Source organism: Notothenia rossii, assembly GCF_949606895.1.
Source record: "Notothenia rossii genome assembly, chromosome: 6".
In the NCBI taxonomy this organism is placed as follows: Eukaryota; Metazoa; Chordata; class Actinopteri; order Perciformes; family Nototheniidae; genus Notothenia; species Notothenia rossii.
The window spans coordinates 69,353,871-69,374,472 of NC_136909.1; the positions used below are offsets into that span (position 1 = coordinate 69,353,871).

Sequence of the window (20,602 nt, forward strand, 5' to 3'; positions counted from 1 at the left end):
CACAACGTGAATGGAATAGCTATTACCTTTATATTTTTGGAAGTAAAACAGTTTCCTTTCTCTTACATGACTTTATGATAAACATTAAGCCACAGCCTATAAACCGATTTAGAGAATCCTTTTGAAATACATCCAGGTGCTAAGACCAACTCCCAGCTACCTGCTAATTATAGCCTGATCCTTACCTGCTTTAAGTGAGAGAAGAAATAATCACACCCATGTCAAATCGGTTGAATATAGTTTATTTGACAAGACAGAGTCCAACAGCTGCTGCATTTTGACTTTGATAAACGCATGTAAATGGTACTTTTACAAAGTGTAACAGTCTAGAAAAAAACATCAAGTATAGAATGGTTATTTTAAAGGATGAATAAAATTACATCTCAACAAGAATGATTTCACAACCAAATTGGTGTGACAGGGCACATTTGTTTGTGGTACAGGAATCTAACCCCATCTGGAATCCAATCCTTCCCTTTTAGTTTTCTTGGACCAATTCAAAATACACATAATTTGGAAATGTTGCATTTATCTACTCAAATCCCTTCCAATGCACCTTGCCTGAAACGGGAAAGGTAGTTTGTTTAATGACCCTATGCTGCGTGGCCCTCAAGTTTTGATACTTTTTGTTTTAGGCGATCTGTGAAACAGTCAGTGTCCATATCTTCAATGTCATTCACCTCCAGAACATGCTTGACACCTGTTGAAGAAATAAGAGTAACTTAAAATAGAGGGAACACCATTCCACTAGAACTATGTAAAGTCAATTAAATGTGATAAAAACATTCAAGCAGAAAAAGAAAAAAGAAACCCAACTTACCCTGCGTAGTCTTCTGGATAGCAGATTTTGAGCTAGCATACTGCATTCTACCTTTGAGTACTGAAGTGCCAGGAGCCCTGAGGGGAAGAATAATTCCACATTAGTCTAGTATCGCACCCAGGGGCGCCGTAAGGGGGTGAAAAGTTAGAACGATTCTAAGGGCCCGTGACTGACAGGGGCCCAAACAATTTTAGAACATTAAGAAAAAAATGTTTAAGTAATCAATGTGATTATCTTTTCATGGGGCCCAAAATCCCCTCACTTTAGGATTCTCACACACAATAATATAAATCCATAGAAAAAGCTCTCAAATACATGTGAGGATTTTACAAAGATAACATTGTTAGTCCTTCTCTACAGTGTACAGTTAGTTGAGGATGCAGATGGTTTATACATTTAAGCGTATTTAGGGCTTGAATGTATATAATGTGTATGTAAAGTACTAGGACCTACCACATCATAAAGACCAGTTCCTCTTTTTTAATGCCTTCCTTGGTTTCAAAGTGGCAGTCGTACAAGAAGTAGCGGCACTGATCAGCCAGCATCAGATTCTTGACGAACTTGTAGACATCTTCCACGTCTTCCAGATCTTTTTGCCGGTAGATTTTCTCCACTTTAATTTCCACATCGATATGAAGTACCACAATTCTTATCCGTTCCTTCTCGTCATCATCACTTTTCACTACTTTCATTGCATTGAAGATCTGCTTCACTTCGTCAGCTACTTTTACTCCAGACGCCTGTTTTGAGAAGACACAAAACATTAGATATTTAGCACAAAAAATATATACACGTGTTGTCACATTTGAAATGTATCCAATGTTTGACACATTTTAGGTTACAGAGATATCGTGAGACAAAAACAATCAATAAAATGCAGTTAAAATTGATACAGATGGGTAAGATGTTGTATTTTGAAAATGAGAACTACAAATCAAAGAGTAGATGTAAGTGGATGGATTTCATTTAGATTTAGTGACTGGCAAGTTCCGCACCAAATCTTATTTTAAAGATAAATGTTCATAGTCTTGTAAAATGATATTAAATAAAATAAAGACCACAGTATGATCACTTTAGTGAGATGTGGGTCTTGGCTCCTGTATGAGCAAACTTTGTTCTCTCATACTTTGAGACAGAAAGCAGAACTGAAGAGATTAAGAAACAGGAAGTTCTTCAAAACTAGGCTTTAGGGAGAATTGTTAACACTATTAATGCAATTTAATTTGCAAATATTCCATCAGCTTTCAGCAGTAGCATGCCATGGCTGTAACTTCCCTGTGAATTTTTAAAGGCCTTGGCTCTGTCACATTCCAGTCATTGTGGAACAAGTTAGCACAAGAAAGACCGCCCCAAGGGATTCTCTCTGAACAAGTTTGAAGCACGGACAAGGCTCCCTCCATTTTGGAGGCAAAACCACACCTTGAGCATGCCCTTTCAAATTCCAAACTCTCTTTTCACTCAGCAAACTATTCACTCGTAGGAACATCAAATGAACATCTTACACTCTGTAGATATAATGACAACCAAGCTTCACTGGTGTTCAACGTTTTACATGCTGAAATGAGTGTGTTACTTCAAAGTTTCATCATCTCTACATGCATGTGCTTTGGGGCACACATAAGTTGTTAAATGCCACAGCACAAGGTAATCCTGCCATATTCTTTGTGAAAGGTACTCACCATTTTGCTTGTGATGTGTGAAGGAAACAGGCAACTGAGAAAAAATGGCAGCAGAAGTCAAAATGCTGAAGGGTCATAAGGAAGCAGAGCAGGTTGACTCATAGAGGAGGAGCTGGGCTGAAGACACCACCTCCAAAGTAGCCCATCCCCCTCTTCCCAGGTGTGCGAGACAGTTTCAGCTGCAACCTCAGCATTTGCATTTATTCACATTACATTTGATGCCTAAATCACATTAGATTTATGGGCTTCATTGTCCATCACAATTAAAAACATTTTAGTCACACTTTCCATCATCAGTTAGGTAGAGACAGAGGTCTTCCTTTTTAATGCAAAAACCAGGTGAGCTTGAGTCACTCACCGGTGGGCGCGGCACAACACCCTTATATGGAGAACAAACCTGTCCACATACTTAACTTATCTTCTGCTGAGATGCAGCTCAGTGGCCTTATAAGGTAAAAAACAAAGGATGAGTGCTCAAGTTAAGTCAAAGGATTTATCAATCTACCTTAGGAAAATTGAGACGTTACGCCTCCATGAGATTCCAATTGTCGTAATAGTGTTGATCTCCAACACTTAGATTTCCACTAAACACTGTAATATTCAACAGATTTATATACTAACAACAATCTGGACAATATTAACTTCAAGTGTACGTTTTAATTTGTCAACATAGTTCCTGATGTTTTTCATTTTCTGTAAAGAGTGGTGAGTCAGTGCAGTTTACATGATTCACAAAAAGTAACGCTGTTGCACATTTCTCTATAACATAATCCAATAATTTAAACTTTTGTTCTAAATAATTTAAATATCAGTCAAACATTAAAAAAATGAGGATTTTCCTAGCACTCTTGTAAACGAATCAATGTATAGTTTGAAATGTGCAATGTAATGCTGTTGTCTGCCTCAAGACCATGCTTTTTTGTAGGCATTAAATAAAAATACTACAAATATCAATGAACAAAAAGAAAATTGTCTAGTCTGTCTAGTTAAATTACTGCACTTTATTATTATCCATGGCACTCTAATGTTCTTCCTCATTTTTAGATGATGGATAGTCCAGAAACATATTCAAAACTCTTCTTCTGAAACAGCATTCAATAGATACCAAACGCTTCCTCCACAGTGACTATTTTTAAATAGAGATACTCTGCTTCAGCATCACAGTGGCTTTGCTTCTCTTGTGGGGCTCAGTGGCTCACAGAGTCAGAGTCCCGCCCACATCCGGAGTACTGTCTGTTTCAAAAGCAGAGTGCATAAATGTCAGCACATGTCATAGCTTGCCTGCTTACATTTACACTACACGTTGCAAGCCTTGGAATCTGTGACTTGTTAAGAAAAACTGAAATATCCTGTATGTTAAATAGTTGAAAGCCTATTAGGCAAAAGTATGATAGTTAGGTATATAAAGCCATCTTTTGGAAGCCTAAAGTTTTTATTTTTTATTTGTTTTATCATAATAACCAAGGTAAGGCCTGTCTGCCAGTTCTAATGGTAGCGGGTAGTAAAAGGGGAAATAAAACCCTAAACCACACGGAGCAGGAAATGGCTGCTGCATAACTCTGTGTCAGTCGAAAACTTCATGCTGCTGCAAGCACATTGTCAATTTGGCCACAACCCTTTCAGTGACGTTGAAGCAGCAAACCTAAGTCTATGAGAACTCTGACATCTACTGGTAAATTACAAAACCTGAATTGTTCATCTGTGTTTGCTTTGTGTAACATGGGGTGTCTGAATCTCTCATATGTTTGGGGATAACTAGTTTGAGGAAGGAAGAAATGTGAGGAGACGATTTGCATTTGCTAGCTCAACAGAGCCCAGATTTATTACCTCACCAGCAACAGTTAACCTGAGGTTGAGGTGTCCCCAATAAGTCAACTCAATCAGGATGTCTAACCTGCCGCTTCTTTGAACTTCACAAACACAATGTAGCAATTTGCACATATAACCCCTTTGGTCAAGCATGTAGATACTGCTCAGCCAAAACTCAACTGTGGTGAACACCTCCCTCAATAAAACCACAGCTACACATTACTCATAAGCAAGAATTAATACCCAGCATTACAATATTTTTACAACCATCTCCTTTTCTTACTGAAGTGTATATGTTTGAAAGGCTTGAAAGCTCGCTAAACATGCAGATGTATTCAGTTTGTCAATACTGACATATTTGTTTGCCTAAAGCTATCATATATACGTCTAATTGGACAAGCATCTAATTTTGTTTTAGATTTATAGTGACTATTTTTCAAAAAAGATAAAGTGTACCATCACATAGATGGGTTTGCCTTTTTGGAGGATATATTAAATGCAAATGAAACCATGTATGATTTCATTAAAATGAACCCTAAAAATTGTTGAAGGGCCCCCACCCACCTCATGGGCCCTAAGCCTGCACTGCCTGTTATTTACGTCCTTTTATGGCTGTAGAATAACAAGAAATGTGGAAACAATTACAAGAAAAAAACACCAAAGTCTCATTAAGAATGTTAACGAATGAATAAAGTTACACCCGGATAAAACTATTTTTTAAAGCCAAAACAGTGTGCTTGGACAGTTTGGAAGGGTACAATGACTTGATTTCGGAATTGTTGCCATTATCCCCTAACATTCCATCAAATATGCCTTGTTATGAAAAGTGGGAGGAGCAGTTTTGTTTAATTACCCCTCAAAGGGTGCCCCTCCAGTTTGAGAACATTATGTTTAAGGCGTTCTGCAAAACTACCCGGCTCCATATCTTCAACGTCATGCATCTCGAAGATATGCTTAACACCTGTTGAAGAAAACATAGTTACTTAAAATAGATGAAACTCCATTCAACTTGAGCTGTAAAGTCAAGCGTAATGAATGTGATAAAACATTGAACAAAGCAGAAAAAAAACTTACCCTGCACAACCCTGCACATAGCACTTTTTGAGCTAGCATACTGCATTCTACTTTTCATAGGTCCATTATCAGGAGCCCTGAAGGGAAAAATAATCTTATCAAGTGTCCCACAGAGACTTTACTTCAAAACATTCCAACATAGGATAAGAATAGACTTTAAATAGGATTTTAAAAAGTCCTTCTCCTTCTAAATACAGAGTATTTAGGCTTCAATAAAAAAACAAAGACCTACCACATCATAAAGATCAGTTCCTCTTTTCGACCTGACTCCTTGGTGTCAAAGTGGCAGTCATACAGGAAGTAGCGGGACTGGTCCGGCCGCATCAGATCCTTGATGAACTTGAAGACATTGTCCACGCCTTCCAGATCTTTCTCTCTGTAAATGTTCTCCACTTTAATTTCGCCATCAATCCAAAGTTGCACGATTCTTATACGTTCCTTCTCATCATCGTCGTTTTTGACTACTTTCATGACATTGAAGATCTGCTTCACCTCGTCAGCAACTTGTACTCCAGACGCCTGTTTTGAGAAAAACACAAAACATAATATATATAATAATATATTTTGCACAACGAAAATAAAAAACCTGTCACATTTAAAATGTATCCAATATACAAACATTTTAAGTTATAGACAGATCACAAGAGTAACACACAAAGTTACGATTTTCATCGTCATAACTACATTGTAGCAATGTATGCCTACGCATGACCAATAAAAGCCTTGAACCAAAGACAATTTTGAAGAAATGCCTCACGGTTGTATGCCTCCACCAACCAGCCATTTACAGTACATCGATGTCTGTCTAAAATGTGATCACTCTGTTCATATCTCCTAATAGACATTTCTGTGAAATTGTCATAATTATAATGGTTTCTTGTGTTATGGCAAAAAAAACAATGCTTTGTGAGGACATATTGACACTTGACCAACAATAATACTTTTTTCATCCCTGGGACCAAGTGAACATTTGTGGCAAATATGAAAACTGATTTAAGTTGACCCATTTGGATAAGATTTTGTGTGTTCAAAGCATCTGGTACTAACCTGTGAAACAACAGGTAAAGATACTTTGTTGATCAGAGATGGGGTTAACTGTGGTTCAATTTAAGTTAACTGTCAATGCAGGCCCTGCTGGCACTGCTCCCCACGAAGCAGCCTCCCAGCAGTGGTGGGGATGAGGCAAGGGTATGATTCGTTTTTCCTTTTTCTACCTCCCATTTAATTATAATTTTTTTTTAAACTTGCAAAACGTTTGGGACCATTGCAAATCTCAGGTCAGCTCCACCTTCTCATTCTCTAAACCTAGGGCTGTCTGGGGATACAGAGACTCACCATCACCTCTGGAGGAACATCTGGTACTACAAGACAGGCCATACCAGGGCTAAATGGTTAACATATCCGTAGGTATTTTACTTATTTCCGTAGGTATCTCTGGAACCCAACCCATAGACGTCCTGGAAATAACGTCAACTATGTAATCTCTTCACATTCTCTTGGGTTAGATATAATGCTTTCAACTACAATTCAGGCCAAATCTTACACATTAGCACACTAGCTGCTCCATGCTGGGACCCACCTCCACTGTTGGACCACTTTGAGTCCCGGGTGGGAGAAGGAACTGACGTCTAAAAGTATAACGCCAAGTTAAACATTACAATCATATTATTTCTACACTGTAGCTAGCTATTCTATTGTCATTAGCAAAGCAAAGTTAACATTAGCCCAACAACCCAATTAATAATTCAAGTTTATGTTACCTAACTTTCCAAGTTACAGCTATGTCGAAATATTAAAGTTGGGTTTTATATAATAAAATATAATATGGGACATGTTAACATTCTTTATAATAAGGAATAATAAGAACAATAAAACAGACACGATTTTCCGTGATGAAGAAGCGTTCCCAGGATCTGAAGTAGGTCATAGCCTGGTGCTCTGCACTGGGAAGCTATTCAACATGCAAATAAACCAGCTTTGAACTAACAACACGCCATGGGTCTTGTCATATTCTAGTCATTGTGAAATCATTTGGCACAAGACGACCAACAAGCAAGTTTTAAGCACGAACAAAGCACCACACCTTGAGCAATCCCAACCCAATAGGTTTCACAGAGAGCAGAGCTCTCTTTCTCATGAATGCCCTGATCACATTCACACATTTATCCATCGATAACTTGAAGCTGCCCAGTATACTGATCCATTGGCCACTGAGCAGGGCAAGGGCTTTGCAAAAGGTAAATTCAATGGTGGTTATGAGAGAGATGAAACTGCTGTTTTTCACTTTTCCAACCCTGGTCTTCAGCTTAGTCCTCTTTCATTTAGGCAGCCGCTAAACTGTCTTTTTACCTAGCAAACCATTCCATCAAGAGAAACATCTGAAACAAATCTTACACTTGATATAACGACAGATAGGCTAATACAGTTGTAGTGTAGTGTATGTAGTGTTAACATGAGAATTATCACTTCAATCATCTCTATTGCTTGTCCTGTGGGGCACAAATCTGCCAAGGAAGTTTAAATGATACAGCACTACACAATCCAGCCAAATCATTTGTAAACGCTACTCACCATGTTGCCTCTGTTGTGTAATGGAAATAAGCTGCAATAATCAAAATGTTGCAGGGTAATAAGTAATAAGAGCAGGATGACTCATAAAGGAGGAGCCAGGATGAATGAGCACACCTTTCAAACTATTTGTGTCACAAGGGTGTTTCATATCTTACCTGTTTGGCAAGAATGAACACAAAACTACGATTACAATTTGAGTGCACAAAGTGCTCCCTTTGGGTCCTTGTTTCACAATTACTGCAGTCGACACCTACAAATCACAATTATGTCACGATTTTAGTTTTGTCTGTCTAGTCATGGCTTTATTTTGAAATTCTGTTCTTCCCGTGTCTTGTCTTCCTTCCTGTGTTTGCCCTCCTTTGTCTGATTGTCTGATTGTATTCACCTATTGCCCTTGCGTTTCTGCCTCCCCTAGAGTTTGTCCTGCTTCATGTGCTCCCCAGTTCGTTAGTGTTTATTTGTGTCATGTTTTTTCTGTCATCTGCTTTTCAAAATAAAGCTCGCCTTTTGTTCCTTGACCTTTTTGTCCCTTTTTCAACTGCATTTGGGTCCTGATATTCCCCATTCCTGACAAATTAAACTTTGATAAAGTTCTGCTTCTTTTAACATCGCTTTAAAGTTCTCCCTGAAGAATCCCTTGATCTATAAATCCAACCTCCTTTAACTTGTAGATGTAACGGTTTGTAAAGATTTGTGTGAAAAAAAGGACTATACACTAACGCTAAACACTAACTAAGACGAAAATATGGATATTGTTTTGTCTAGAACTTACAAAAATATGCTAAGGAAAAAATAACAACACAGCAACAACAGAGATAGTTATATTCCTGTTTCTTTGTATCCAATTCCAATATCCTGTTTTATTTTGAAAGTCTCTCCTGTTGTTTCAGTTCCTGCCCTTGTGTGTTTCCTGATGATCATCACCAAAGCTCTGCTCTCCTGCACCCAATATCCTGTAAGTTAGCCGATATGCCTACACAAATTGGACCTACTGTCTTTGCTCCTTGGTCAGTTTGTCTTTATTGCACTTTTGTTTGGAGTTGTGTGACCTGCACTTGAATGTGTTTGCCTGTCTTTTGGATACAAAGGCCGTAAGCCATACTTAAGATCATTGTGTGGTTTCTGCTCCCTTCTCATCTTTATCTGTGTTTGGGACTACTGCTCTTTTGGCCGTCTGTTTATCTTGAACTCACCTTTCTCACTTTTGTACTTTTCAAATGAGTAATCAGTGCACTTGCATCCATAGTTACGATCTATTCTGGGAAAATCCCACTTTCTGACACAAGTCAAATGTTTAGTGGTAACTAGTTTGATGAAAGAGGAGAGAATGTGCTTTGCTAGCTCAACAGAGCCCAGATGTATTACCTTGCCACTTGAATCAGGTTTTTCCAATATATGTTTTGTAGGCTACAACAAGCTTTTAATTTTGGTTTGAGATTGCTACCAACTATTTTTCAAAAACATTCTACTATACCTTGTTATGAAACTGGGGAATGTGTTTAACAATCTGCCAAAGGGTACCCTCCTATTTTGAGAACTTAATGTTTAAGGAGTCCCACAAACATTTGTTTGTAATACGTAAGCCCAACCAACCAGATGTTTTTTTGATAGCATATATGTTATTTTAGCATGATTTTAAAAGCCTAACTACCAAAAACTGTTTTTGATGCAGTTTGTTTCTCGAGACTGTGACATGGGAATGTTTTATTTTTGCAAGTGCTTGCAAAGAACCTCTCAATCAAAGGGTGTCCTGCACTAAACTGTTTTATAGAGATCACTACAGTATCTTCTTGATGTTTTCTATTCTATATTTCTATCATGCCTTCTACTTTCCCCCAATTTTTTATGTACAGTAGGCTACTCTTAATATTTAAATGTTTTCATCAAATAAAACGTATTCAACAACACAATTCAATAACGTGCTTTAACCACTAGGCGGTGCGGGTTACAAAGACAGTGGTATAGTTAATAAAACATGATAATATCAAACATAATATGACTATTAACTTTATTGTGAAATTAAAACAGAACGGTAAAGGAAAATACAGTTTCAGTCTCTCGATTTTAAGCTTATGCATTGTACCATGAACCTGTATAGACCTGTAACAGTCAACTGCATGAGGAGCTGGAAAGGTAATTCAGTAAATATCTTTAAAAACTACAAAAAAATCCCTTTCTATCCGCTGTGCACCGTTATAGTGTAAATATAACTTATCTACCAATTGGATCAAATATAAAAGTCAGCCGAATTAGTGTTGATACTGCAAGGAGACGTATTGTGTGAATAGAAATGGAAGATGTTGTTTAATTGTTGATATATTTATGATCCACGTCACGTATTCAGTTTTGGCGGCATTTCTTACAGTTTGTCAAAAGGTCTTCTGATCAGGGCTCTATAAATAAATATCTACGGCAGATATGTAATATTTAATGCAGCCGAACCGTGTATTACAATGCCGTTATGTGATGACTTCCAAAGAGAAAAGCAAGAACACTCGGAATAAAGTATTATTTTATTTAAAAAAAAAGTTTTTCCGATATCATGTTGCATGAACACCATATCCCGACATGCATTGCGGCTAAAACAATCGATGTTTCAAAACCTCTGAAAAAAGAAAGGTGTCTCTCAGAATCGAAAGAGAAAAACCTATGGGAAAAACACAAAAGCATTGTACACAATTTAAACCAATACATGTCGTATAATTAACAAGGATAAACTGATGTTTTTAGTTGATGAGTACTGCAGATATCACTGTTAAATAATTTGATCATTGGTTTTATTATGAAAACGTCGAGACCGGAAATACTGTTTTCAACCCGTAACTTTACATGGAGGCTGCCGCATGCCTCAAATCGTCTTCGTAATATCTATCCAACTATAGATCCTACATATCGACTGGACGTGGATTCTAAAAGTACAATATACACTTCTCGCTAGAAATCTAATCAAAAAGCGTTTTAATGGCCAAACTATCCTACAATTTAGGATTTTACGTTATTTGTGAATAAACTACCATCTATGACGTTTGCATTCAACGGGAGCACTAGAGGGCGAACACTTAATTATAGGACGTATTAAGCGCTTGAGCAAACGGCATATGTGGTCGTAATAAGGGCCCGAACAATCGGCCCATTTGGTCGTATGAGTTGGAGGACTTGTTATGCTAGATACCACAAAGAGCTGTGAATTAAGATATTTTTTCCAATAGTCTTAATTTCTCTGATCTTAGTTTACCAAAAAATCTTGAGAACACTATCAGAACTGTCTGTTGTGCACTTCTTAGGATACGAAAGAACTGAGAGGGCAGAAAGACATTATTAACATTATTATTTCCAGTTAATATGCAAACTGCTCAAAGGGATATCATTTTGATTTAATCCAAATAAAAGGATTCTCATTTGTGTGACATTCTGGTTTTATTATTTTTCTGGAAAATCAAACCCATAGTAATTATTTCCCCCTCACAATACATTGATTAGGTTTTAAATCAAATACAAACTTTAATCCACTTGTCCATAATATTCAGATATGATATCTGTTCAACACATGTCTTGATTCTCCATCAGTTAACAGTAAGAGGATCTCCTCTACAACATCGACAGACTTAGCCACTGTGAATGAAAACACAAGAACGGGTCAGTGTGGTCAATTAATCATTGCTTTATAGTTTTGTGTCATGATTACAGCTCCGCTCTTACCTGCATAAAACCCAGCTCTATCACACCAGACCCATCCTTGTCCAGGATCTTGAAGGTGTCTGTTGTAAATAAAAATAAAAGTAAATCACTTTATAAAATCAGGTGCTAGGGAAAGAGGAAATACTGTTTCTGGTTCATTCTACATATTTCATTAATTTAATAGATCCTTCTTAGTCAATGGGATTCTGTTTTGGACAGGAATCCTTACTTGAATTGTGTGTCACTTTGATATGTTGCTATTAAAGTTGCTTAAAAAAAAAGATAACATCCAAAATGGTGTACGTGCTGTTGGAGTGTCTTAGCGCTGTGGTAACAATGTAAAATGTGGTAACAATGAGAAAGACTCACTGAAGAGTGACTCCAAGCGGATCAGGCAGCACACAAAGTTGTCAAAGTCAATGCTGAGGTTTGGTTCAGAGTAGCGAGCCACAATGATCTGATGGAGAGAGTTGTTGAGAGAGAAACCTGCCGAAATGCAAAAACAATTGACATTTAAAATAATATCTAACGGCACATAATGAAAGAATGTGAAGACAAAGCCATTCACGCACTTCAGAATGTGCACAAAAAATATATGTACTGAGTATTTTCCTTTGCAGTTGCAAGAGATAATGGCTGTGTAGACAAATGTTTTGTGAAATGAACTTCTCACCAGCATCCTCAACAGCCATCCGCATCTCAGAGGCGCTCATACAGCCACTTTCGTCTGCATCTCTGTTTTTGAACAGTTCCTGATGGAGCACACACAGTTAATATGTATTATCACCATACTACCAACACACTGTAACACATTGCATGTTAATGTCAATACAAACGAACAAGAAACACACCAGGAACTTCTCAATCTTTGTCCACAAGATCTTAAATTCCACGATTCCCAGCTTCCCAGTTCCATCTTTCTTTGAAGAGTATGTCAAGGACAGTTATGATGGAAGGAGCAGGCTTTGGTGGTCTATCTGACATGACTTCACTGATGGGCCACTTATCACAGTAATCTTATGCTATGTAGCCTAAATGTGTCCAAACATGCAAGTCCCAATTGTAAATTCTAGTGTAGATCCCCCCAAAAATTCCCCAAAATTCCAAAAGATACCAAATGCGAGGTTTGATTTGGGGAAAATTGTATGAATGAACCCAAAAGACATCTCAAATATCTCCTTTACATTAAAATCTTTGATTATAATTTATTTCAGACATCATATCTTATATCGCCCATCAACTTTTGGATCATGCCTATGTATTCTTCTGGCTAATGTTCAATCGATGGAAAATAAACTAGATTAACTCAGAAGTCGGATTTTCAACGGGACATTAAGAACTGTAACGTGTTAATTTTCACGCAGACTTGGCTCAACTCCGCTATCCCGGACTCCGCCATTGTTCCAGACGGCTTCACTATATTTAGCCAGGATCAGACTGTTAATTCAGAGAGAAGCAAGGTAGGTGGAGGTGTGTGTGTCATGATAAACAATAACTGGTGCAAAGATGTGGGGATTATTTTTTTCGGACTGCTTACAACAACACAGCACTTGATCAGCTGTTTGGAGTGATTGACAGGACAGAGACTTCATGGCCAGAGACGACCACATCTCACTGCTACCTGCTTACAAGCAGAAACTGAAACGGGACAGACCGGTGACACGGACTATACAGCGCTGGAGTGAGGAGTCAGACTCAGCTCTGCAGGACTGCTTCGAATCTATGGAGTGGTGTGTGTTTGAGCCAAGAACAATGACAGATTACAAAGGAGCAGCGGGGGGTGCTGCGGGACTGTCTGCGTGCGCGACTGTCTGCGTGGGTATCTCTTCCAGATGAGCTGAACAGTTTTTTTGCACGATTCAAGAGCAGCCAGGCTGTGGAGGCACAGAAGGATCAGGAGCCCTGCCCTTTTGTTTTAAACAGGGCAGATGTGTGCAAATCCTTCGAAAGGGTTAACCCACACAAGGCTCCTGGACCTGATTGCCTCCCTGGCCGTGTTCTCAGGGTGTGTGCAGTTCAGCTGGCTGAGGTGTTCACAGAAATCTTCAACAGGTCCCTGCTGCAGTCTGTAGTCCCCACATGCTTCAAACACTCCACCATCGTTCCTGTCCCCAAAAAGTAAAAAATCACCAGTCTCAACGACTACCGCCCAGTAGCACTCAACTCCATCATCATGAAGTGCTTCGAGCGGTTAGTCAAAACATTCATCACCTCCTCCCTCCCTGACTCTCTGGACCCCCTGCAGTTTGCCTACAGAGCAAACAGGTCCAGAGACGACGCCATAGCCCCCCTCCCCCGCTCCACACTGCCCTCTAACACCTGGACCAGAGGAACACATACAGTATGTGAGAATGCTGTTCATTGACTACTGTTGAGCCCGAGGTCTCTGAGGTTGATGACCAGCTTGGAGGGCACAATGGTATTGAAGGCTGAACTGTAACTGCCCTCTGTAATTGGATCCTGAACTTTCTGACGGCTAGACCCCAGGCAGTGCGGGTGGGAAACATCACATCCTCCAGTCCACCCTGATCCTCAAAACCGGAGCCCCTCAAGACTGCTTGCTCAGCCCTCTCCTCTACTCCCTGTTCACACACACGACTGCGTGACGACACGACCGTCATCGGCCTGATCACCGACGGCGACGAGACGGCGTACAGAGAGGAGGTCGAAAACCTTACATCTTGGTGCCAGGATAACAACCTCCATCTCAACATCAGCAAAACAATGGAGCTGATTGTGGATTACAGGAAGCAGCAGGGAGAAGGATACGCCCCCATCACCATCAATGGGAGTACGGTGGAGAGTCAGCAGCTTCAGGCTCCTCAGGGTCCACATCACTGAGGACCTGACATGGACTCTTCACACTACCACCATCACCAAAACAGCTCAAAAGCGGCTCTTCTTCCTCCGCAGGCTGAGGAGGTTCAACATGGACTCCAGGATACTCTGCAACTTCTACAGGTGCACCATAGAGAGTATCCTGACCTTCTACAGGTATATCCTGACTGGCTGCATCACGGCCTGGTACGGCATCTGCACCGGCCTCAATCGTAAGGCTTTACCGAGTGTGGTGAAAACTGCACAGCACATCAACAGGACGGAGCAGCCATCCTTATGGCCTGTTTTATTCCACAGGCCATAAGACTGTTAAACACCTGAACTTTTGAAACAACAACCATAACATTCATCTGGCTGCAACTTACAAATTATTTATCTAATATATAATATTCCAATCACTTGTATACTCTTATTGCACTATTTTCTGTTCTGTATTTACTTGCACAATTTTTTCTGTTTTACTGTGTTGCACTGTTGGAGAAGCCTGTGACCTAAGATTTTCATCGACATAACTACACTGTAGCTATGTACGTAGGACAAATAAAAGCCTTGAACCTTCAATGCTTTCATAAATAAGGCGTTTTCAGCCTTAAAAGGGATAGTTTGACACTATGGAATATAATGCTTATTCACTTTCTCACAGAGCTAGATGAAAAAATCTAGAAAATAAAAGGGGAACACAGGATGTTAAGAGGGTCATTGTATTGTACATTTCTCTTGACATAAATTAGTTGGAAGGATACATCCAGCAGATTGATCATGTTGCGGCAAGTCGTCAGGCTAAACCCACTGGTTTTAATGTCCTCTCCTAAAAATGAATCAAAATACAGGGGTCACTTGCTTTGAGTGTCATATAATGAAATGCACATACTGAACTTTACTTTAAGAGGAGAGATAAATCCTTTATCTTACTCTTCCCCACCACTCGGTTGAGGATTCTCTGCAGCTCGAATGCAGAAATCTCCACATCCTAAGAAGCATTTGACAGGGACATATTGTAAGTTAAAAGAAACAATGACTTGGAACTATAAGATGATGTCAAACATAAAAATTGTCAAAATGTCACATTTTACGCATACTCACAGCTCCGGCAAGCTGTCCAAACAGTTTCTTGAATCTGTCACTGATGTCATCTTCATCAATGTTAATCTAGACATGATAAAGTATGCATGTTTGTCCTTCCTTGTTAAAAATCAATCTTCAAAAATATATACATCAAGGATTATGATTTACCTGCTCAACATGGCAGTCCACAGGATCATCTATCTCTCTAAAAACAGTGAGAGATCATATTTAGATATTGAATGATTATAAATAATCTTTGTCAAGGAATTGCACTTATTTGTGAAAGAGACGTACTGGAATGAGGCCGGTTTCTCAGAGAACACCCGCACGTAAAAGTCTCCGTTCTTGTTGGGCTCAAAGGTGGAGGGGATGATGAGGTATTCGCCTGGAGGAAGACAGAAGCGATTGCAAACTTCTCGCAGGTTGATGAAGGTCTCGGAGCGCGCAGCTGAAGCGTGGCGCACAAAGAAGTTTCTTTTCAGATGCACTTGCTTTTGGCCATAGTACTGGAAAATGACACACATGCAGTACCGTCACACAAGGGCACCTTTAGCCTTCCATTGGTGTAATTAGAGAACTTTTAAAGGACAGATAATTGAGCCATCAACAACAATTGGTGATCTGAGAAACATGCTAATGTATTAAAGTGTCTTCATCTTTGTATACATACCTCCTTAGGCAGCTGGAAAAAGACAAAAACAATAGTAAGAATTGGTGCCAGTGATAAATATGACAAATTGAGTACATGACTATTATCGTCTACATCTTAAAAGGCAGCTCCTTACGTCGTAGATGGCAAAGCCGACGGTCTGCATGTCCTGCCCCATTTTCTTCATACGGCGTCTGTTCTTCTGCATCAAGCCCACGATGAAGGTGCAGCCATCCTCACCATCATCAGAGTCATCATCCGCCTCTTCCAGCTTTATGACAAACTGAGGATTCATCCAGAAGGTATCTATGAAGTAAAGCAAGGGTTAGCAAGGAGCTTGTCAACATTGTTACAGCAGCCAAGACACACACACACACACACACACACACACACACACACACACACACACACACACACACACACACACACACACACACACACACACACACACACACACACACCAGTTCTGGGGTGAAGATTGAGAAACTGATCATACTTGGGAAGTTCCTGCAACCACCAGCTGACACGCCTCTTCTCCACGTTTCTTCAAACTCTGACTCTGCCCATTTCTGGAACTGGTCATCTTTGAGGGCATCAGGTGTCAGGTTGCAGATCTCAAGGCGGGAATATTGGCGCAGGAAGTCTGAAAATGACATCCTGTGGACAAAGAAAATCACATCCTTAACTTTAAATGGCCTTTTCCTTTTACTGGAGTATTATAGTGTTTTTGCAGTTCAAACCCAAGAGGTAGAGTATATTCAGATGTTTACCAGAACTCCCCGTCCTCACAACGCTTGATCAGCCTGTCCCGGTCACTGTCACTCACATATCTCCACTCAGAAGACCTAGGATGAAGTGCCAATACATTCTCATTTGTATGATGAAGTTCAAACATCAGAAATAAACCACAGGCTTGCACCTTACTGTGTCACACATTCCACCTACATGCAAAAACAAGCTTTAAAGCCAGAGTCTGAGTAACAACTTTTTACCACAGAATTTACCAGCCTGGGTGTGTATGTCTCCTTGGTCTTACATGCATGTCAGAAACACACACTTAATACCCTTGTCAAAACAAAGGATGTAGATGTTTCAATTAGGCGGGGTCCTCTTATGAACAAAACAAAAGGCATTATTGGGAAATCCTATTTATAAGAAGAAAATGGGAGCAGTTCAAATGATACATGTTGATCAGTTAACAATGTCACCTGTCAGAATCTAAACCAAACCAGGAAAATGTAATACAAATGTGAGTTTATGATAACATGCTCACAGTTACTACGGTAACATGCACATGTGACCATATTCATTCTCACTTGTCACTCCAGGCTCCATTCCACTCCACCTGACCCCATGGGTTTCTAATTCTGATCAACTGCACCCGGTCTCCTCTATACTCCACCTGAAACAGAATTAAGGGTCAATGACTCAACCGGAAAAAAAAAAGCAAAAGGGAAACACTACAGTATAGCAGCAATATAAATATTACAAAAGAGATCATGCCTCAGTCAGTTACCTAATTGTAACATCTATTACATTTTAGAGAACACATGGTAGCCACTGCAGCTTCATTTTATACCTGGAGATCTTTGTGTATAAAATATTTCAAATCTCCATATTTTGAGGTTTGAAAAATTAAGGTTTATAAAAAAAAAAGCATGTACGAATCGACCAATCGTTGCGGCTCTAATAAAATAACTGGTATTCCCTCACCAGCTCCGCTCCTGTCACCGAGTAGGCATGGCCCTTCACCAGCTTGCGATATGTGACGGCTTCTGAGTCCGACGCGTTGGTAATCTGGGATAAAGAGGAAACGTTTTAAAGATTAACACCCTCATATATATCCAGGACTCCAATCTCTGACAGTGAAACGTGAATCTCAAACCAACATCAATGGAGCATCCCAGAAGCGATCCTCTATCCAAGGCCTTCTTAATGGTTTTGAAGAGTCGGGGGCCTGCCTTCCCCAGTTCATGCCTCTCAGCAATGCCTCCAGTGAAGTCCTCGAAACCCTCAATGGTGCTGCCTCCAGAAAGAGCCTCGTAGCATCCATTAACCCTAGAGAAATAAGAAGTTCATGAATGACGCGACCAGAAAACGAGATAGTGAAACATACACAATGTATCCTGATACTTCATTCTTCCATACTTGGCGTAGGCCTTCTCCAGCAGCGCGCTCCAAAACTCTGAATTCTTCTCTGAGTGAACAAACAGCAGCTCTCCATCTTTGGTGGGCAAGCGGTCATCAACCACCACATCCACCCACTCACCAAACTGCCAGAACTGAGAGCCACAGGGAAGAGACACAACTAGTACAAATCAAACCTCACTTTATTTCTATAAGAATGAGGTTGTGGTGTTGAATTGCTGTACCTCAAAGTGAAAAATGCCAGCGTAGTTCTTCTCAAAGCTTTGATCGTGGGGGACAACACGAGACAAAACCTGTTTGCTGAGAGTCAGGGAGGCAATAGCTGCCAAGAGCCAGCAGTCACCTGAAAACAATTTAACAGTGTTAGAATAACGGGCATTTCATCATTCATGACACATCTCCAGAACATACTCTGTATGCATCACACAGACCTTTTGTGAGCTAAGTAATGGCTATTATCTTTTCTTCCTTTGCTTTTAAGCTGTAAACATCTCAATCTCACCCACACATGGAGATGCTTTCTGCCAAATGGGCGTGGAGAGACAAGAGTTAAGGAGTGACAGCTGATGTCAGGGCTCAGGCATTTTTTCAGTTATGAGGTTTGGATCTTCTTCAAGTGGTGTTAAATAATACAATACTGGCAAAAGTTTCCAAAGATGAAACTAAGTAAATGATAATAATGGACATACATACAAGCCAGTCACCTCGTTCACATCTGCTAACTGCTATCTTAGATAAGCAATGCAAAGTCCTTCATTCAAATAACTTAAGATGGAAATCAATGTGTTCTTTGTAAAATACAGTAAATATCTCATTGTGACATCAAAATGCATTTGAATGTGAATTCAATAAGAAAATTACAAAAGCAAAGTAGTGTTTGGCAGTTTCAAAAGGAGTGTTTGTGTGTCTTACCAAGTGCTCCTTGACAGATATCAGTCCTGGAAGCATTTTCAATTATGAATTGTGGTTTGGAGCACAACTCCTGAAGGAAAAACAAGTTTAATTCAACTAGTGCCTTTTATTTTATAATGGTGTTACTGCTTTTACATATTTGTTTTAAGGCTTTACTTTGTATACAAATACACTGGGCAAAACAAGACACTTTATGCCTATGTGTAGCATTTAAACTGACATTTAGTATGTAAAAGTGTACATGACCAAAGTATTACAAATAGCACTTCTGACAAACTGAATTAATTAGATACAATGAAATGCACTGTACTGTAAATTATGCACAAGGGACAGGTATCATCTTCAAAATCCAGTTTCAAAATACATTTCAATAATTTAAATGATTTCCTTCTGTTTGTACCCACCCTTGGTCTTTTCCACTGGATGCCCTGAACTTTGTGGGAATTTGGTCCCAGATCTTTGAAGCCTAAGGATGATGGCAGAGGCTCAAAGCAGTCATCCTGAAAAAGCTGCCCTCTCTCCAGACAGCTGTTCCTCAGCGATTCAAAGTCCTGGTTCAGGTATTTAACCGCTTTTGAGTTGGCTCCTATCCCTTGGGATTTCTCTCGGTTGTGCTGAAGTTTAGATGCAATGCCAGACATTTTTATTTTACTCTAAAAATCTCTGACTATCTACGACTGTCTCCCAGCTGGTCTGTGTGTGTGGATAGACAGGCTTTGTGTAGAATGTACAGCTGAAATGTCTCCACACCCTTTATTATTCATGCCAGACAACACACTAACTCTGGCTTACCTGCAGCATTCAGCCTACTCCATATCTGGCATTGGTTGATGGCATATTTGACCCAGGTGCGGCCCACATGGATGGATTTATTTGATGTCTTTTATCTCATATTTAACACCAGCATTACTGTTTTTGTCCTTAACATATCTGACAAAGATAAAATAACAAAAAAAAAGACTGAGCCGCAAGCAATATGAATATGCAATCTAATATCTCAAACTATTTAAATCATTTGATCTTTCTGGTGTGCACATTATTATATAAAACAAACACAGATAGTCCAGATGTAGGAGCCATATGTTAAAATGTATAGTTTGATATATTTGTATATTATAATCCTTTGTTGATAGTGTTATCATATCATTTATTTGAACCAGCCGTGGAATTGACGGCATAGACGACCGCAGCTGTTTTGTGATTACGAGACGTTATAGCTGACGGCAGCTGCTGGTGATTATGTGTGAGAAGGAGAAAGAAGCACAGAGCAACATAGTTTTTTGAACTGTGAAAATATGTGTTTGTATTTTGATACCTTTTGTTTTAAGTAAAGAGTCAAACAAACCTTCCTGAGATGTA

General features: G+C 39.4%; 2 protein-coding genes across 3 annotated transcripts; both read right to left on the reverse strand.

Moving 5' to 3' along the window:
* Positions 1-226: 226 nt before the first annotated feature.
* On the reverse strand, positions 227-8,296 carry cfl1l (cofilin 1 (non-muscle), like). 2 transcript variants are annotated; one of them, XR_013809426.1, is made up of 7 exons: positions 8,109-8,296; positions 5,615-5,901; positions 5,383-5,459; positions 2,500-5,269; positions 1,274-1,560; positions 821-897; positions 227-700 (listed from the first exon to the last, which is right to left on the reverse strand). XR_013809426.1 is itself a non-coding variant. In XM_079688272.1 (4 exons), the coding sequence occupies exons 1-4, from the start codon at positions 2,500-2,502 to the stop codon at positions 594-596; spliced, it is 474 nt and encodes a 157-aa protein (XP_079544398.1). In that variant the 5' UTR covers positions 2,503-2,657; the 3' UTR covers positions 227-593. The 2 variants fall into 2 exon arrangements, 1 of the variants encoding a protein (XP_079544398.1); XM_079688272.1 differs by lacking the exons at positions 5,383-5,459; positions 5,615-5,901; positions 8,109-8,296 and having other exon boundaries at positions 2,500-2,657.
* A 3,055-nt stretch (positions 8,297-11,351) lies between these two features.
* LOC307043660 (calpain-2 catalytic subunit-like) lies at positions 11,352-20,401 on the reverse strand. The gene is made up of 21 exons (XM_079688277.1): positions 19,648-20,401; positions 19,244-19,313; positions 18,556-18,674; positions 18,332-18,465; positions 18,073-18,241; positions 17,897-17,980; positions 17,500-17,585; positions 16,954-17,028; positions 16,680-16,840; positions 16,320-16,489; positions 16,205-16,216; positions 15,829-16,040; positions 15,703-15,739; positions 15,553-15,618; positions 15,382-15,439; positions 15,213-15,277; positions 12,483-12,551; positions 12,305-12,383; positions 12,001-12,117; positions 11,653-11,711; positions 11,352-11,565 (listed from the first exon to the last, which is right to left on the reverse strand). The coding sequence occupies exons 1-21, from the start codon at positions 19,882-19,884 to the stop codon at positions 11,542-11,544; spliced, it is 2,103 nt and encodes a 700-aa protein (XP_079544403.1). The 5' UTR covers positions 19,885-20,401; the 3' UTR covers positions 11,352-11,541.
* Positions 20,402-20,602: the final 201 nt, after the last annotated feature.

What these genes read in the sequence shown, in the direction of transcription:
- cfl1l (XM_079688272.1), bottom strand. An exon ending in GAACTGGTCTTTATGATGTG is followed by an intron (nt 898 to 1,273) that starts GTAGGTCCTAGT and finishes TCTTCCCCTCAG; the next exon opens with GGCTCCTGGCACTTCAGTAC. An exon ending in TATCCAGAAGACTACGCAGG is followed by an intron (nt 701 to 820) that starts GTAAGTTGGGTT and finishes TTTCTTCAACAG; the next exon opens with GTGTCAAGCATGTTCTGGAG.
- LOC307043660 (XM_079688277.1), bottom strand. Translation starts at nt 19,884, where the DNA reads ATGTCTGGCATTGCATCTAAACTTCAGCACAACCGAGAGAAATCCCAA. An exon ending in CTGGCATTTTTCACTTTGAG is followed by an intron (nt 18,466 to 18,555) that starts GTACAGCAATTC and finishes TGTGGCTCTCAG; the next exon opens with TTCTGGCAGTTTGGTGAGTG. An exon ending in ACATGATCAATCTGCTGGAT is followed by an intron (nt 12,552 to 15,212) that starts GTATCCTTCCAA and finishes TACTCTTCAAAG; the next exon opens with AAAGATGGAACTGGGAAGCT.